This window comes from Cygnus olor, assembly GCF_009769625.2.
Source record: "Cygnus olor isolate bCygOlo1 chromosome W unlocalized genomic scaffold, bCygOlo1.pri.v2 SUPER_W3, whole genome shotgun sequence".
In the NCBI taxonomy this organism is placed as follows: Eukaryota; Metazoa; Chordata; class Aves; order Anseriformes; family Anatidae; genus Cygnus; species Cygnus olor.
Genome location: NW_024429074.1, coordinates 1,137,556 through 1,157,686, shown reverse-complemented (window position 1 = coordinate 1,157,686; position 20,131 = coordinate 1,137,556). Strand labels below are relative to the sequence as shown.

General features: G+C 46.0%; 1 protein-coding gene across 1 annotated transcript in view; it reads right to left on the bottom strand.

Moving 5' to 3' along the window:
* Positions 1–16,453: 16,453 nt before the first annotated feature.
* The window catches only part of LOC121062950 (alpha-2,8-sialyltransferase 8E-like), a 54,611-nt gene continuing 50,933 nt past the window's right edge, over positions 16,454–20,131 (bottom strand). The window contains 1 exon segment of the mRNA XM_040543255.1: positions 16,454–16,851. Within this exon segment, the coding sequence (XP_040399189.1) occupies positions 16,619–16,851 (233 nt within the window). The 3' untranslated portion in view covers positions 16,454–16,618.

Here is a 20,131-nt window from a genome sequence, read left to right as displayed (position 1 = left end):
TGTGGTGCAGTGTTTTTTCCCGTCTTAAATATGCTCTCACAGAGGCGGAAAACAACATCGCTTACTGAATCAGCTCTGGTCAGCAGTGGGGCCCTTACCAAACGTGGGGCAGCTTCTAGATCCTTCTCACAGAAGCCACCCCTATGGCCCCCTGCTACCAAAACCTTGCCACGTAAACCCACTACAGCATCTGAAGAGGTAATGCCTAGGAGGTCATGCTGGAAGGACCAACTGGCGTCCTGTAAAGGCAGATTGGTCGTGGAACGTTCCCAACCTGTGTTTGTGCATGCAGAGAGTAGCCTCACCTTTACAGAATGAGAACAATATTTATTATATTTACAGATGAGAGATGTTCATCTGATCAAGTTGCAGGTCGGCCCCAATCCATTAGTCTTTCATGAGTTTCCTTGACCCACTGGTCTGCCCTCATCTGGGGCAGAGTTAATGAGATCACCTGAGGAGACTTGGACAGCTTGTGTTCATGGTGGGTCAGAGGAGAAGACCATGGGTAAAAAGAAGCACAGAACAGTTCCCTTCAAACAAAAATAAGACAGTCTGTGCGCACAAAGCAGCAGTCTACGCTAGACTTCTCTGCCTGGTGTGCTTTTTAGAGCATCTGTGTGAGCGCAGGTAGAGTTAACAGGCCTGAGAAATTCTCTGAGGTTTTTAGATCCACTAGGACCTAAAACTCATATATTTGAGCTGGGAATGTGAGCTGTTTTAATTCTTTCTTCTGCAAAGGAGGCTTGGGTTAAGACTTCACAGTTCATTGTTCAGAGTTTTAATGTCGGCTGACTTGAAGACTTATGAGGGACTGACCTGGCTGTGGCTTGAGGAGACACTTGGGGCAGCAGGTATTGATGCACATACTTGGCTTTGAGTCAGTAGCTAAATCCTTTCCATCCCAATGGGATGCACATGTGCCTAAGGGCTGGACTGGATCTGAACTGAAGCTGTGGCCAATATTTCTCAATAAAGTACTACTGCTAGAAGCACTGATAAATAGCGGGGTTTTGGATGTGAGGCAGCAGTAGGTGATGGGCTTTGTAGCCTCATTTTACACCAGGCCTGAAGAGTGGGACTGGTCCCCCTCCTGTTTCCCCTCGGTCATGATTCAAAATGTCACGTTTTGGAAACTTTCATGATCAGAAAAAATGAAAAGGTTATTTCTGAGAACGTGGAAGGGGAAAATTAAATATTAATAGGTGTTACCAGCTCATTGAAACTCATCTTTATTTGTGCTATAAGAACTGGAAGTGTATAATCAGCACATGAAAATGCAGCTAAATATATTTATGAAATAAATATGAATTGTTTACTTTTGAATAATGACAGATACTGTATTAAGGATGAAGCTTTGCTGCGTGCTGAGATACTCAAACATTTGTAGAGTGAGTAATATCTTTTACTACCCAATTGATATCACTGAGGGGAAAAAAAAAGAAAAAAGAAAAAAACCTGTCATGTGGTTACCTGGCAGACTGAGCATTCAACAATTTTGTGTTGTTTTTTTTGTTGTTGTTGTTTTTCCACCCTTCTCTCCCCCCAAAATACACCAGTTGATCTAATAAGGATTTTACTCTCACTATGGACTTTGTCCTTTTTATACCTTTCAATCACCAATCCTTAAACAAGTCAGCTGTGAGCATTTTATTTGTAATGTCTGTTTTGCATCTCATTTTGTCTCTAAAACTGGACAAGGGGAAATGTTAGAAGGAAAAAAAGTTTCAAAAAATGAAAAAATGAATCAAAATATGAGAAGGAAAAAAACAAACACTAATGAATTTTAAACCACAAGGAAGACAAGATGCACAGAGCTCAGAAATAGAATGTAGATAGAGATTTGTAATTCACATAAAAGATCTCATGCTTCAAGGGAAAAAAGTTTGGAGAGGAATGAGACATCTCTATGTATAGCTGGTATATATAGATCTATGTGTATCCAGCACAAAACAGATATGCCCGTCTTCACAGCTGTGCTGCACTAATTTTCACCAATTATGTCTAGATATTGTAATTATTTAAACTGGTATAGTGAAAAAAAGAACAATTTATAAATTTTATTTATACAAGTAAGTTTGAAATACAGTGGTGATAATGTTTTTAAACAGTCCTGTAAAATTATGTCATTCTTCGTTCTAAGCAAAAATATTTTACCCAAGAGGTTCTTTTCAGTGATTTCCCCAAACCTGAATATAACAGATCCAGAGAAAGTTGGAAGCGGATGTTTCTCTTTTGAAATGTCTGTTTTCTTAATGGGCTCCCACCCTGGGGCTGAACTAATGAAAAATAATGAGAAATCTTGGAGAATTAGATGAACAAGGGCTTCCGTGCCGTTGTACCAAGATGGGTTGCCCCGTGCTAAGCTCCATGTCTCTGCAGCTAAACCACTACTGTCTCTTGAGCAAGGTCATTTAAAGCTCACTTCAAAATATCATCATCACTTTGAAGTCACAGTAGGAACATCAGTTTAACATACCCTACAACTAAAGTCTCCTGCATGTGGTAGATTGCCTCTCACGGGCTTTGCAGAGGGATGATCCAGGCTGAATCCTAATATATTAACTGTTTTGATGCGTGCTTTGATTTCATGTAAGATCCATGCATAATGGGGCAGAACCTTGTGGTCCCTGGGGTGGATGGGGAGACCAAGCAGATGAGTTCATTACAGGAGATGCACAAGGCAGTGTTTGAGGATAATGTAATATTCAGCAGAGCAAACGTACTCATTTCCTTTTCCTTTGTGTTATGCCTCCTTGGGTAGCAGTAATAATCTCTCCTCCTTCAGAGCATGGTTTTAGAGAGCTCTTCTGAGACTATCAAAATGTTGACGCAGGGTTGCACCAACCTCACAACCTCGACGCTGTCTCTATTGATGTGCACCCCAAAGCAAAGCTGTGCAAAGGCTCTTCAGCATTTCTCCCCACTAACATCGTGTTTTGGTTGGGGTGCTGTCCTGGTTTCATCTAGAACAGAGTTAATTTTCCTCCTAGTAGCTGGTATGGTGCTGTGTTTGGGATTTAGGATGAGAATGATATTGATATCACACTGATGTTTTAATCGTTGCAGAGCAGTGCTTACACCAAGCCAAGGACTTTTCAGCTTCTCGCTCTGTCCTGCCAGCGAGCAGGCTAGGGGTGCAGCAGGAGCTGGGAGGGGACAGACCCAGGACAGCTGACCCAAACTGGCCAAAGGGGTATTCCATACCATATGGCGTCATGCTGAACAATTAATATGGGGGGGCTGACCGGGGTGGGGGGGCCGGCTGCTCAGGGATAGGCTGGGCATCGGTCAGCGGGTGGTGAGCAATTGCATTGTGCATCACTTGTTTGTACACATTAGTAGTACTATTATCATTATTATTATTATTTTCCTTTCTTTTCTGTCCTAATAAACTGTCTTTATCTCAACCCACAGGCTTTCATTTCTTTCTAATTCTCTCCCCCCATCCCAGAGAGGGAGGGGGGAGGGTGAGCAAACGTCTATGTGGTGCTTAGCTTCCGGCCGGGTTAAACCACAACAGGTGATGATGGCCAAAAAGCAGTGCAAAGCTCTTTCATCAGCATCCCTTGCACTCCAAGTGTGCATGTAATCTGAATTTCTAGTCTGAACCCTTGGTTTAAGAAGGTGTTCACCACCAGTGAGGGTGCAGCCCATTAAGAACGATAGTTGTCAATTACTCCTGTCAGAGATTAATTATTCACAAGATCTAAACCTACTCTTTGAATTCAGCCCTTTGCTGGATGGGGGTAAAAATCTTCTTTAACTGTGTGTGGTTGCTTTATGCAACAGTGGGCCATGCTTTGGAGGCAGAGGTAATAACTGTTGAGCTCCTCTGCTCTTACGGGGGTTGCTTTAGGTTCTCCTTATGTCTTGTTCCATGCACTTATCTCTAGGGTCCCTGCTACTGTAGTGGAGAGAGATGTAACGACTAGGGCTGGGCCAGTTTTCTTCTCTGCAGTGTTTGTAAAAACTCCTGAGGTAGCGCTGTGTCCAATGACCATGCGGTAAGGCATCTCCACCAGAAGAGCATCTAGGAGGAGGTGGTGTTAGCTTGGTGGAGACGGGCTCTCTTCCAGTACAGGAGAGAGAGATTCAAATGCTTGCTCTGAATCAAGCGTGTTGGGAAGCCATAGGCTTTGTGCCTAACCATAGGCTGTCTGACCTTTAAGGTTGCTCTGACCAGCTGTCACCAAAGAATATGCTGTTAGAAGTGGTATAAAGGATCTTCCATTTTGACAACTCATCAAGGAGAGATTTTGCCAGACTGTTTTCAATGGGCTGGAATGACTGACTTGATCTGACAGTGAGGAACTGAGGCATATGGATGTTCAACCACCTTTCTGAGCTCGTGCAAAAAGACTGTGGCAAGCTCAGGTTGAAACTGCTTCTTGCCCGTGGATCCAGCCCCTGCCTCTCCCTCTAGCAGCAATTCTTTTTGCTTTTCATACTAGCCACACGTATTTCTTTGGCAGCAGCAATTCAGGGACATCAGTGTTGCCTCTTCCCTACCCATTCCCCTCCCCTCTTTGCTCCAAAATCTGCCTGCTCGGTGCTGAGCAGTACAGGATGGATCTTAGACATTGCCACCCTTGGGAGCACTGTGAAAACAGAAGGATAATTGCTAAAAGTTGCCTTATGAGAAGAATCTATCACTGCCTACAACTTAGTTCCCTGCTTTTAACGCAGCATGTTTTGCTTCTGAAGGCTGTGACGTTTCCTGGTTGTTGGATGCTGTGCTGCTAGCCTGCTCCACGGCAGGTCATGCACCAGGGAGGGAGGCAGGGATGTCTAGCGGAGAATTCACTGTGCCCTACAGGAGGTGATAACTCTAGGTAATGAAGCACAATCAAGTTTGTTTCCCTGCCTAAATCTAGTTCTCCTGCTGCTACAAATTCTGCAGTTTGCGCGTAAACGCCGTATCTAGTGCCCCAAATAATTTTAGTCACAAGATTTCCGTAGGCAACTCCATCCTATGGTGCTTCAGGTGACCAGGACATCATATTGCTAAATAAACAGCACTAACAGCTGAATCTTACATGGCTGAGCAGTCAGCTGCAGCTTGCAGGTGGAAGGATTTGGCTGGGATGCCTCCATGCATTTCCCACAGTCGCAGGCAGGGGTGAGGATGCATGAGGGCCCTTGGGGGTGGTGGGGCTGGGTAAAAAGATCCTGGGCAAGGTGCCAGGTTAGTGCTGCACCCTGTCTCCTTGGGATGGAGGTGGCAATGGGACTCAGCCTGTAGGAGGTGCACCAGGAGGGTGCACCCCTTCCTTCCCCAGGAGTACAACACTGCACCGCTGCTCTCCACAAAAATAAAACTTAGCTCTCATTGGAAGGAGCCCAAATCTAGCCCACGGTGCAATGTTCATCCTCCCTCTTAGCTGTTGAAATCTCTGTCTGAGTTGATTAGTAACAGACTAGCTGCTTGACTATCACACCTCTGCTAAATTAATGCCGCGAGGTCATATCAGTTAGTGCCACCCCACCGCTTCCCTGAGATGTCATCCTGGAAATGTTTCCAAATGCCTTCTCAGGACAGCTTTGTGCGTGTCAGCGTGTCGGATGAGAGGTGTCGGGGCAGTTGGATTGTCCATAACTGAGCAGACACCCCACAGCAGAGAAAAGGAAGGTGCTATAACCACATAGGACAACTGCAACTGTGTGTTGCGATGGGAAGAGGAAAGGCAGCAGAAAATAGTTAATGCTCTTCCTGCTAAATTTTTGTTAGCTGTTTTTCTCTTGGCATCTCACGGTTCATGCCTCTGAAGCTGCTAATTTCAGTTCTAGGAAAGCTCTCCTCTCCATGGCTGTGCTGTAACGAGCCTGCACTGCTAGATGGAGTCACAGGTTTTACCAGCCTTACATTAGCATTTTGCATGTTCCCGGTGCTAGGAGAAGCATTCAGGAAAAAAAAAAAAAAAAAATTCCAGGCAACATCTTGATCTCTGTTTTTTAGATGAACTTGGAGCCATGTATTGAGATTAAATAAAGCCAAGTGGGTATTTTTGAAAAGATGCTGTAGTGGGTTTACGTGGCAAGGTTTTGGTAGCAGGGGGCCATAGGGGTGGCTTCTGTGAGAAGAATCTAGAAGCTCCCCATGTTAGGTAAGGGCCCCGGTGCTGACCAGAGCCGAGCCAATAAGCGATGTTGTTTGCGCCTCTGAGAGAGCATATTTAAGAAAGGGGAAAAAAAACCAAAACAAATAAACAAAAAAATAAACTCTGCCACACAGCAGCTGGGAAAGTGAGAGGAGTGAGGAACAGCCTTGCAGGTGCCAAGGTCAGTGAAGAAGGAGGGGGAGAGGTGCTCCAGGCACCGGAGCAGAAGTCCCCTGCGGCCTGTGGTGAGGACCATGGTGAAGCAGGCTGTCCCCCTGCACCCCATGGAGTACCACGGTGGAGCAGGGTGCCGCGCTGCAGCCCCGCTGCCACGGTTACCACCGTGGACACCCTTTCAGCAAGAACCAGAGGGAGTGCCGGAGTGGATGCCTCCACAGTAACAGACGCCACGTTGTGGGGTACTCACGTTCATAAAATTCCATTGAACGTCAAAGGACCAATTGGGAATGACTGTAGTGTATTGCTGCTAGGACGATCAAGTACAACTTTGACCGGATTGTTTGTTTTGCCGGGGATAATTGATGCTGACTATAATGGACAAATCCAAGCTATGGCTTGGACACCGTCTCCACCATTGTCAATACCAAAGGGAACTAGAATTGCTCAGTTGATTCTTTTCCGAGCAGTAGTCTGCAGGACTTGGTTCAAGAACAACTCCAACAAGGACATATTGTTCCGACAAACAGCCTATGGAATTCACCAGTGTTTGTTATCAAGAAGAGCGGAAAATGCAGATTACTGCGTGATTTGCGATGAATCAATGCAGTGATCGAGGACATTGCAGCCAGAAAACAAACAAAAAAAAGAGAAAAAAAAGGAGAAAAAAAGAGGAAAAAAACAGCAAAAAAACAGTACCTTTGAATATTGTATCGGACTCGCAATATGCTGTAGGTGTTGCTCAGCGCATTGAGAGGGCACATTTGAGACATATCCCAAAGGAAAACTTGTTTCTAAAATTTAAAGAGCTGTTATTTTTGGTAGAGCAGCGAGTGCACCTGTATTGTTTTATTCACATGCAGAGCCACACCATGTTACCTGGTATTTTTGCAGAGGGTAACGCACACACTGACCAGCTAACTAATATGACCCTGACTGCCCTGGTGCCTAAGGTGTTGGAGCAAGCACGGTTATCCCATGCCTTTTTCCATCAATCCGCCAAAGTCTTGGCCAAACAATTCGCTATATCGATCACTGACGCCAAATTGATTGTCCAAACATGTCCTGACTGTCAACAACATGTTTCGACCCCATCTTTAATGGTAAACCATAGAGGTTTACGGTCCTTACAGTTATGGCAGACCGACGTAAAGCATATTCCAGAATTTGGTCGCTTGAAAAATGTTCACGTATCGGTAGATACTTTCTCTCATGCTATTTGGGTGACAGTTGCGGTGGGTGAACCTAGTCGCCACGTCCAGGCTCATTTCCGTGTTGCTTTCGTGGCGCTAGGCATCCCAAAAGAAATAAAAACCGACAGTGGTCCCGCCTGTACTAGTCACTCCCTTCAAACCTTTTTTCAAACTTGGGGTATCCGACACATCACAGGCATTCCTCATTCCCCCATGGGCCAAGCCATTGTTGAGCGCACACATCGCACCTTGAAAACACTGCCAAATAAACAAAAAGGGGGAGACACCCAGGAAACACCACAGAACAGGTTGGGAAAGGCACTTCACGTAATGACTCACCTATCATTACCCTTTCCTCACAAAGAGGTACCGCCCATAGTAAAACATTACAAAAGTATGAATTCCACACTGTCACAGATGCCACAGTCAGAGCAGGCCTTAGTAATAGTAAAAAATTTAAATACAGGTCTTTGGGAGGGACCCCAGCCTCTAATAACTTGGGGTCGAGGGTATGCATGTGTCTCTACAGGTCACGGACCAAGGTGGGTACCAGCAAGGGGGATAAGGCCATGGTTGGCCTCCTCCTCACAATCGCCGCTGTCATCGGTTATTGCCAGCCCTGGGTCTCCATCCAACCACGCTGCAACATCTGGGTCACCCTCGCCAACATGACAGGACAAGAAGCGATGTGCCTGTTCCGGGCTAGTGCTAACAACCCGTTTACGACATGTCTGGTGGGGAACCCGGCGGATAACAAAGACTGGACTGTCTACTTGCCGCAAGCGCCCCTAGAGCCACAGGAATTAGATATCCTGGGATGTGAAACAGCAACAGCATGTGTAAGGTTTAATTGCTCAGGCAAAAAACCAAATCATGAAACAACGCCACACTTGCTCCTTATTGCAATGCATCTCTTTGCTGTAATTATACAAAACTATAATAGCATCCTTCCTTGCGCCAGGAGCCGCTCTGCTCGGCTGTGGGATCGACTGTGGAACAGACGCCCCTAGGCGCACCCCGAGCATTTTCCTCGGAGGGGTCTCCACTCTCAGCTGCTCACCACGGGAGTAGACAAGGACTTCCTGAAGCCGCAGACGAATTATTTTAAGTGATATTTTCTTGTGGTATGAATGAGAAGTGCAAGAGGCCTCTTTGCATGATTGTGTGATTGCGCTGTGCGAGTGAGATGCAGCATCGCTGCGAAGCCACATCCCTAGCGCTTAGTGGCTTGTTGACTGATGGAGATTCTAGTAGGCACACTACTTTACAATCGTAATTCTGCATGTGATTTTCACCCTGTTGCTTATTGTACCTTGCTTATTGCAGTGTCTGCGGTGATTGATGGAAAAATCTATAGAAAGCGTTTGGTTGATTGAAAATAAAAAAGGGGGAATTGTGGGAAAGGAATTCGCAGGGAGCTTTGCGCTGTTTCACACGTCCCTGAATTAGAGATAATGAGGAAAACAGTGGTAGAACCAAAAACTTGAGCAAGGTCGAGATGAAGTAAATTGGCTACAGTGTTAAAGATGAGCTTTGGGCAGTGGCCAATTGCTGGCTGGCTCGAGGTGCGTGTCTGAGGGTCTCTAACCAATTGTAAGACAGATTTAGGTGCGTGGACAGCGTGTGGGGCTACGGGGAAAGTATATGTAGTAGTGAAAAATGGCAAATAAAGGTCTTCTGTTCAAGAGCCATCAGGAGTCCGTGTCTTGCATCCCTTCACCCATCCACTTGAATGGGAGCTCTTTTCAGATAAATGTTGCAGGATTGGGCCTTTGGTGCACATGTGGAAGTATCCTGCACAGACATTTTTAACATCATTAAAAAATATAGCAGTCATAGACTTGTAACCCATCAAAATCTAAACACAGTAAAACTGCACTTATTGCAGTATCGCCTAGGTGAATTTACATTGTTCATTTATGTGAAGCAAACAAAGGAAAGGAAATGTCTGTGTTCCTGTAATTACAGGATAGCTGTAATTACTGTTTTGCTTATCCTTTTGCCTGTCCAAAACTCCAAAAGTATTTTTGCAACTCATCAGGGATTTGCACTGCTATTTTCCAACATACCGATGCTTCTCAAGTGTCTTCCCATCTTTTTGAACTCTTTCAACAGATCAGACTCTTTTCAGTTGCTTTTGTTCGCTTCAATCAACATAGTGAAGAAATACCCTTATCAAAGAACGTATCCGTAGCAACGCAGCAGCAGCAAAGCAATACTGAAGACACTACCAGACCCTTACTCAGGAAGAATAAGAAGTAAGGGCTCTACGTACCAGCTTCAGCATCATTCCTGTTATCATAAAGCTTAATACACAGCAAGATGGCCAACCTACGGGTCATGTTGCTCTCTACATAGCACTTCTGTTACAGCACTTCATTATCAAAGCCCTTTTCACATTAATTTATAAAACACAGCAAAGACAAAGATCTCTTTTGCGTATTAAATCAAGGAAACCATTTCATCTACAAGTGCATTCTCAGCGCGCTGCACACCTCATAGCTAGCTGACACGAGGTGGTGCTCACCAACACACAGCACAAGAACAAAAGCACAACACAAATACATAAAGCTTAAGCACAGGCCCTTCGCCTACTCCCAGCTGGTATTTCCCAAGTGAGCTCTGACTCTTTTACCAAGAATATAGTTTGTTTTTAAAGTAGTCAGACCTCTGGAGTCTAGTGTAAAAGAAATACAGACTCCTGCTTACCATCCCAGTCACTGCTGGTCAGTAGGGACTTTTGAAACGGTTGACCACTGTGCTTCACTTTCTTTTAGATCATTTTATCTATAGTGTGAGCAACTTTGAGAGCTCTCAGCATAGCACAGAGGCTTTTAAAAGAAGCTTTGTGCATTCATGCATCACAAAATCAAAATCCAAGTCCAATTTGGATTTAAACACCCTCCCAAAACAGAAAAACATCCCTCACGGAGGATGAGCACTTTAAATCCCAAATCCTTGTAATCTAAATAAGTGTCCTGGTTTCGGCTAGGATAAAGTTAATTTTCCTCCTCATAGCTGGTACGGTGCTGTGCTTTGGATTTAGGATGAGAATAATGTTGATAACATGCTGATGTTTTAATTGTTGCAGAGCAGTGCTTACACTAAGCCAAGGACTTTTCAGCTTCTCGCTCTGTCCTGCCAGCGGGCAGGCTGGGGTGCAGCAGGAGCTGGGAGGGGACAGACCCAGGACAGCTGACCCAAACCGGCCAAAGGGGTATTCCATACCATCTGACATCATGCTGAACAATTAATATGGGGGGGGCTGGCCGGTGTGGGGGGAGCGGCTGCTCGAGGATAGGCTGGGCATCGGTCAGCGGGTGGTGAGCAATTGCATTGTGCATCACTTGTTTATGAACATTATTAGTAGTAGTACTATTATCATTATTATTATTATCTTCCTTTCTTTCCTGTCCTAATAAACTGTCTCTATCTCAACCCACAGGCTTTCATTTCTTTCTAATTCTCTCCCCCCATCCCAGAGAGGGAGGGGGGAGGGTGAGCAAACGGCTGTGTGGTGCTTAGCTGCTGGCCGGGTTAAACCATAACAATAAGACAAGACAAGGCACTGGACAACAGTCCAAGTGCTTCAGTCTAACAACTTATACACGAAAACTCTGCTCATTTTAATTATGCCAGCACAGCTTAAACAGCAAACCTCACCATCCTGTGTACGTAGTCATACCAATATGAAAGGGCATATGCCAGCAGCCTACTACACCGTGGTTCAGCAGAGTGTGGTATCTTTTCTGAGTCAGGATTTTGCCAGTTTAACTGTATCAGGTGGAAAATCAAGTTTGACATAACTGAGTTACCTTGGTAACCTTTCAAGGAATACACCAGCCCTTTTATTATCCTAGTAACATTCTCAACACAAATAAATGCCACATTAAGACACCTGAGGTCTTGAAATGCAGAATTTTAAAATAAGCATCATACTCCAAACCACAAAGTATCTTCACTGCCTTTTAACTTCATTTCCTGCAAGTGCTTATCACAGATACCTGAAAATATTTAACTCAACCTGCACAACAGCAGATCAACATAAGATACTCTTACAAAGTCTTTAATAAAATTGAAGAGGAAATGCGTTCTCTAACCAATGCTGTGATACTTGAACCAAAAATCAACTCAGAACATCTAACTTGCATAATCTCCTTGCTATTTAGCCCAAGAAAAGCTTGCAGAAGTGTGAAGAATCACATTTCTTCAGTAAAGACTTCAAACTGAAGCTGAGATGGTCACTGTAGGACAAAGTGCACACATTGCACGTACGTTAGCAAGAAGGAAAGCATTACAGACAATGAGAAAGAAAATGTTAACAGCAGAGAAGACCAGAAATGTAAGACACAGGAAGGAAGAAGAAAGAAACTCTAAAACAATTACACATCATGATCAACACAGTTACCTGTTGCTGAGAATGGGAGCTTAACATTCTCTTCTATCCCAGCTGAATAATTTCATAAAGTGACCTTATTTATTCCTATCAAATCTATCTGCTATTTTTCACGAATACTTTGTGACATTACAGAACAAAGACCTCAAGTTATACACTTGCCCTTAAAACTATAACGCTAAAGAATATTTTCAAAAACCCAAATGCCAGAGAACAGTGCTTTCAATAAAATCTGGCAATGCCCCAAAGGTACTCAACTCAGAAACCTATGTAAAGTCATACAGTATGCTAAAATTCTCCACCACTGATTCTCCTCAAAAGTTTGTTGCTTTTTGTCCTGGTTTCAGGTAGGACAGAGTTAATTTTCCTCCTAGTAGCTGGCAGGGTGCTATGTTTTGGAGTAGAATGAGAAGAGCGCTGATAACATGCTGATGTTTTAATTGTTGTAGAGCAGTGCTTACACCAAGCCAAGGACTTTTCAGCTTCTCGCTCTGTCCTGCTAGCGAGCAGGCTAGGGATGCAGCAGGAGCTGGGAGGGGACAGACCCAGGAGAGCTGACCCAAACTGGCCAAAGGGGTATTCCATACCATCTGACGTCATGCTGAACAATATATAGGGGTGGCTAGCCAGGGTGGAGGGGGGGCCGGCTGCTCGGGGATAGGCTGGGCATCGGTCAACGGGTGGTGAGCAATTGCATTGTGCATCACTTATTTCGTACACATTATTACTATTAATACTATTATTATTATTATTATTGTTATTCTTTTCCCTGTCTTAATAAACTGTCTTTATCTCAACTCACAGACTTCACTTTCCCGTTTCTCTCCCCCATCCCGGAGAGGGAGGGGGAAGGGTGAGCGAACGGCTGTGTGGTGTTTGGCTGCCAGCCGGGCTAAACCACAACAGTCCATTTGGCGCCCAACGTGGGGCTCGAAGGGTTGAGATATCGACAGATCTGACCAGAGTGTGTTAAACTAAAATTGGTATAAGTATTCGACCTGCTTAATAGTTGCTAGTCACAATGTTGATTGCCTTAATCTCAAGTCTGCTGTGCCTCTTTCCCAAATTGAGTTTTATAGCAAGTTACTTTCTGTATGTGCTCCCTGTCGTGCTGTTTATCCTTTCCGGGCCCTGGTTTAAGATTGTTATGGTACTGTGTGGTGTAACGATGGCTTATGAAATGATGAGGTATCTGGTCATGACTCTAACCTGTTATTTGTACTCAGCACTGTCGTCGACTCTATACTTCGGAAACCATATCTCAGAAACTATTAGCAATTACACCTATTGCCTTTTTTCATCAGGGAGTCAGTCTCTGGAGGGGACAGGGGAAGATATTTTTTCCTACCTGTTCACTCTCCCTTCCTCCTTTACCACCCTCTTATTCCCCGAGCTAGTTACGGTAGCTCTCCAAGATGTTGAATATCCTTGGGATACTCAGACCAGCATGTTCTTGTTGTTATGTCTCCTGAATGCGCTTCAGGTTTTGTTTAAGGTTAAACAACTACTTAGGAATCTCATCCAGAGATCTGTCTTGAGGCGGGATATTTGCGAGTGGCAGGGAGTGTGGGAGGATATGGGCAGGTTTCTAGAGCAGTGGGCACCTCCAGTGTTTTGGACATTCACCCCTGAACAACTGCAAAATCCTAAAAAACTGGTAGAATGCTTGAAAAAAAGGTGTCATGACTCTGGCAGTTCCAAAGTGACACAAATCACTGTGGCGTGCTGGGGTCTGGCTTGTGCCTATCGAGCTGCAATTGATGCTACTGTCAACCTAGTGACAGACCCTGCGGCCGTTCCAGTCCCGGCTCCTGCAGCCATTCCAGCTCCAGCTCCTGCAGCCGTTCCAGCCCCTGCAGCTGCTCCAGCTCCTGCAGCCGCTCCCACTCCTGTGGCTGGGTCGGAGAAACGAACTGTAGCAGTGCAAGTTGCCCCTGCAGAGGGTATTCCAATCCCTGTGGCAGACCCTGTGGCTGGGTCGGAGAGGCGAGCTGTAGCAGTGCAAGTTGCCCCTGTAGAAAAGGTGAAAAAATGGTATAGAGACTCAGGTCGTTTAGAACGCAGAAAGTCTTCTGCTAGGTCTAGGTATGGAGAAGACGAGGCTGGGCCATCAAATGTGCAGGAGGATGAAGATGAGGATGAGGATGTCAGTAAGTCAACAGTAACTACCCGAACCCTATACCAGCGTGAGCTACAAGATGTGCGAAAAGATTTTGGTCGCTGTATAGGTGAGCAGCTTGTCACCTGGCTGCTCCGGTGCTGGGACACTGGAGCCAATGGTGTGGAATTAGAGGGCAGGGAAGCCAGGCGGTTGGGATCCCTTGCTAGAGATGCAGGCATTGACAAAGCAATTGGAGATGGAGCACGATCTCACAGCCTCTGGAGGCGTCTCCTGTTAGCTGTGAAGGGAAGGTATCCCTACAAGGAAGAACTTGTATGTCTACCAGTCAAGTGGACCACCATGGAGAAGGGAATTCAGTACCTGAGGGAATTAGCCGTACGGGAAGTAATTTATAAGGACCTAGACGACGCACAAACATCCACAGATCCAGATGAAGTCCAGTGTACTCGACCTATGTGGCGGAAGTTTGTACGGAATACACCATCATCATGGGCCAGCACATTGTCAATAATAACCTGGAAAGACGGAGAAGATCCCACAGTGGGTGACATGGCTAAACAACTCCGGGAGTACGAAGGAAATCTCTCCTCTTCCCTACAGGCCTGCGTCTCGGCTGTGGAGAAACTCTCTGAAGAGTTCCACCAACTTAAAGAGAATTTATCTTCCCCCCCACCTGAACGAACCAGTGGCCACCAACTAAAAGAGAATACTTTGGAGAAACTTTTTGAAGAGGTCCACCAACTTAAAGAGAGTGTATTTTCTTCCCCACCTGTACAAACCAGTGTCTCGGCTATTAGGGGTAAACGTGCATCCGTGCAAAGAAGACAATATGATGGGTACACACCCCGCGCCACCCTGTCAAAGCCTCTCTGGTATGGAGGACGATGGCTGAAATACAAATATGGAGAGGCCTGGCAGATTGATTACATCACACTCCCCCAAACCTGCAACGGCAAGCGCCACGTACTTACAATGGTGGAAGCAACCACCGGATGGCTGGAAACATATCCTGTGCCCCATGCCACCGCCCGGAACACTATCCTGGGCCTTGAAAAGCAAGTCCTATGGCGACATGGCACCCCAGAAAGAATTGAGTCAGACAATGGGACTCATTTCCGAAACAACCTTATAGACACTTGGGCCAAAGAACATGGTATTGAGTGGGTGTATCACATCCCTTATCATGCACCAGCCTCCGGGAAAGTTGAACGATACAATGGACTGTTAAAGACTACACTGAAAGCAATGGGTGCTGGGACATTCAAAAATTGGGAAACACATCTGGCAAAGGCCACCTGGTTAGTCAATACTAGAGGATCTGCCAACCGAGCTGGACCTGCCCAATCAAACCTGTTACGCACTGTAGAAGGGGATAAAGTTCCTGTAGTGCACGTAAGAAACATGCTGGGTAAAACAGTCTGGGCTACTCCTGCCTCAGGAAAAGGCAAGCCCATTCGTGGGATTGCTTTTGCCCAGGGACCTGGATGCACTTGGTGGGTAATGCAAAAGAATGGGGAGGTCCGGTGTGTACCTCAAGGGGACCTAATACTGGGTGAGAATAGCCCATGAGTTGAATTGTAGTATGTTAATTATCATATAACACTGTATGTCATCACTACCATGGTTGCTATATATCATAGATGAAAATGGTGATTAATTAGAAGGTATTGGAAAGAGTGTAACCTGAGCATGACATAAATGGTATGGAATAAGGGGTGGATATCTGTCCTGGTTTCAGGTAGGACAGAGTTAATTTTCCTCCTAGTAGCTGGCAGGGTGCTATGTTTTGGATTAGGATGAGAAGAGCGCTGATAACATGCTGATGTTTTAATTGTTGTAGAGCAGTGCTTACACCAAGCCAAGGACTTTTCAGCTTCTCGCTCTGTCCTGCTAGCGAGCAGGCTAGGGATGCAGCAGGAGCTGGGAGGGGACAGACCCAGGACAGCTGACCCAAACTGGCCAAAGGGGTATTCCATACCATCTGACGTCATGCTGAACAATATATAGGGGTGGCTAGCCGGGGTGGAGGGGGCGGCTGGCTGCTCAGGGATAGGCTGGGCATCGGTCAACGGGTGGTGAGCAATTGCATTGTGCATCACTTATTTCGTACACATTATTACTATTAATACTATTATTATTATTATTATTGTTGTTATTCTTTTCCCTGTCTTAATAAACTGTCTTTATCTCAACTCACAGGCTTCACTTTCCCGTTTCTCTCCCCCATCCCGGAGAGGGAGGGGGGAGGGTGAGCGAACAGCTGTGTGGTGTTTGGCTGCCAGCCGGGCTAAACCACAACACTTTTCTTCATAGTGAAATGATAAATTATAACTATATTTATGTGCTCTGTATATCTCTAAACCTACTGGAAATGTGCTTCTTATCCGACTTGCTTTCCAGGGTAGTGCATACCCTAGGGCAGAGGAGTTTTGTTTCACCCACACTGTTACAGACCTGACTCTGCTAGCAGGAAGGATGCTAGTATCCTAGGTCCTATGGGATGCAATGCCTTGAGGAAATTTATATCAAACAATTATTGCATAATCTCAGGGTGTAATAAAACTTCCTACACTGTACACAGGCTTTGAGTTCCTGTTGCACTGTTGCATCAGAGGAAGAAGTGTCTTTGTCAACAGCAGCTACAGGTCCCTGTATGAACCCGCAGGATCCCCTTGCTATGCATGTGGAGAAAGTTGAAGATTTCTGAAGGCATAGCATGAAAACCGGGGTGAGGTTTCACATTGTCATAGTAGTGGTGAGTTATAAAAATCCCTGAGGGGTTCGTGTGGAAGGCCCAAAAGCCAAAGAGGTGGACCTCTTCACAGAGCTCCAGGGCAGCAGTCATGTTGTGGTTTAGCCCGGCTGGCAGTCAAACACCACACAGCCGTTCGCTCACCCTCCCCCCTCCCTCTCCGGGATGGGGGAGAGAAACGGGAAAGTGAAGCCTGTGAGTTGAGATAAAGACAGTTTATTAAGACAGGGAAAAGAATAACAACAATAATAATAATAATAATAGTATTAATAGTAATAATGTGTACGAAATAAGTGATGCACAATGCAATTGCTCACCACCCGTTGACCGATGCCCAGCCTATCCCCGAGCAGCCGGCCCCCCCTCCACCCCGGCTAGCCACCCCTATATATTGTTCAGCATGACGTCAGATGGTATGGAATACCCCTTTGGCCAGTTTGGGTCAGCTGTCCTGGGTCTGTCCCCTCCCAGCTTCTGCTGCATCCCTAGCCTGCTCGCTAGCAGGACAGAGAGAGGCTGAAAAGTCCTTGGCTTGGTGTAAGCACTGCTCTACAACAATTAAAACATCAGCATGTTATCAGCGCTCTTCTCATTCTAATCCAAAACATAGCACCCTGCCAGCTACTAGGAGGAAAATTAACTCTGTCCTAACTGAAACCAGGACAGATATCCACCCCTTATTCCATACCATTTATGTCATGCTCAGGTTACACTCTTTCCAATACTTTCTAATTAATCACCATTTTCATCTATGATATATAGCAACCATGGTAGCGATGACATACAGTGTTATATGATAATTAACATATTATAATTCAACTCATGGGCTATTCTCACCCAGTATTAGGTCCCCTTGAGGTACACACCGGACCTCCCCATTCTCTTGCATTACCCACCAAGTGCATCCAGGTCCCCGAGCAAAAGCAATCCCACGAATGGGCTTGCCTTTTCCTGAGGCGGGAGTAGCCCAGACTGTCTTACCCAGCATGTTTCTTACGTGCACTACAGGAACTTTATCCCCTTCTACAGTGCGTAACAGGTTTGATTGGGCAGGTCCAGCTCGGTTGGCAGATCCTCTAGTATTGACTAACCAGGTGGCCTTTGCCAGATGTGTTTCCCAATTTTTGAATGTCCCAGCACCCATTGCTTTCAGTGTAGTCTTTAACAGTCCATTGTATCGTTCAACTTTCCCGGAGGCTGGTGCATGATAAGGGATGTGATACACCCACTCAATACCATGTTCTTTGGCCCAAGTGTCTATAAGGTTGTTTCGGAAATGAGTCCCATTGTCTGACTCAATTCTTTCTGGGGTGCCATGTCGCCATAGGACTTGCTTTTCAAGGCCCAGGATAGTGTTCCGGGCGGTGGCATGGGGCACAGGATATGTTTCCAGCCATCCGGTGGTTGCTTCCACCATTGTAAGTACGTGGCGCTTGCCGTTGCGGGTTTGGGGGAGTGTGATGTAATCAATCTGCCAGGCCTCTCCATATTTGTATTTCAGCCATCGTCCTCCATACCACAGAGGCTTTGATCATTTGGCTTGTTTAATTGCAGCACATGTTTCACAATCATGAATAACCTGTGCTATAGTGTCCATGGTCAGGTCCACCCCTCGGTCACGAGCCCATCTGTATGTTGCATCTCTACCTTGATGGCCTGAGGTGTCATGGGCCCATCGGGCTATAAATAATTCACCTTTATGTTGCCAGTCCAGGTCCACCTGAGCCACTTCAATCTTAGCAGCCTGATCCACCTGCTGGTTGTTTTGATGTTCTTCAGTAGCCCGATTCTTGGGCACATGAGCATCTACATGGCATACCTTTACAACCAGGTTCTCTACCCGGGCAGCAATATCTTGCCACAATGCAGCAGCCCAGATGGGTTTGCCCCTGCGTTCCCAGTTGTTCTGCTTCCATTGTTGTAGCCACCCCCACAGGGCATTTGCTACCATCCATGAATCAGTATAGAGATAGAGAACTGGCCACTTTTCTCGTTCAGCAATATCTAAGGCCAGCTGAACGGCTTTCACTTCTGCAAACTGACTCGATTCACCTTCTCCCTCAGCAGCTTCTGCAACTCGTCGTGTAGGACTCCATACAGCAGCTTTCCATCTCCGATGCTTTCCCACAATACGACAGGACCCATCAGTGAACAGGGCATATTTCTTCTCATTTTCTGGTAGCTTGTTGTACAGTGGGGCTTCTTCAGCACGGACTACCTCCTCCTCTGACGATATCCCAAAGTACTTGCCTTCTGGCCAGTCCATAATCACTTCCAGGATTCCTGGGCGACTGGGGTTTCCTATTCGAGCCCGCTGAGTAATCAGTGCAACCCACTTGCTCCATGTAGCATCAGTTGCATGATGTGTAGAGGGGACCCTTCCTCTGAACATCCAACCCAGTACCGGCAGTCGGGGTGCCAGGAGGAGCTGCGCTTCAGTACCGACCACTTCCGAAGCAGATCGAACTCCCTCATATGCTGCCAATATCTCCTTTTCGGTTGGAGTATAGCGGGCCTCAGATCCTCTGTATCCCCGACTCCAAAACCCCAGGGGTCGACCTCGAGTTTCCCCAGGTTCTTTCTGCCAGAGGCTCCAGGTGGGGCCATTCTCCCCGGCTGCGGTGTAGAGCACATTCTTTACATCTGGTCCTGTTCGGACTGGCCCAAGGGCTACTGCATGAACTATTTCTTGTTTAATTTGTTCAAAGGCTTGTCGTTGCTCAGGGCCCCATTCAAAAGCATTCTTCTTACGAGTTACTTGGTAGAGCGGGTTTACAATCAGACTGTAATTTGGAATATGCATTCTCCAAAACCCCACGACACCTAGGAAAGTTTGTGTTTCCTTCTTGCTAGTTGGTGGAGACATAGCTGTTATTTTGTTGATCACATCCATTGGGATTTGACGACGTCCATCTTGCCATTTTATTCCTAAAAACTGGATCTCTCGTGCAGGTCCTTTAACTTTATTTTGTTTTATGGCAAAACCGGCCTTCAGAAGGATTTGGACTATTTTCTTCCCTTTCTCGAAAACTTCCTCTGCAGTGTCACCCCACACAATGATGTCATCGATGTACTGCAGGTGTTCAGGAGCCTCCCCCTGCTCCAGCGCAGACTGGATCAGACCATGGCAAATGGTAGGGCTATGTTTCCACCCCTGGGGCAGCCGATTCCAAGTATATTGGACTCCCCTCCAAGTGAAAGCAAACTGTGGCCTGCACTCTGCTGCTAGAGGGATGGAGAAAAATGCATTAGCAATATCAATTGTGGCATACCACTTGGCTGCCTTTGATTCCAGTTCGTACTGGAGTTCTAGCATGTCCGGCACTGCAGCACTCAGTGGTGGCGTGACTTCGTTCAGGCCACGATAGTCCACTGTTAGTCTCCACTCAC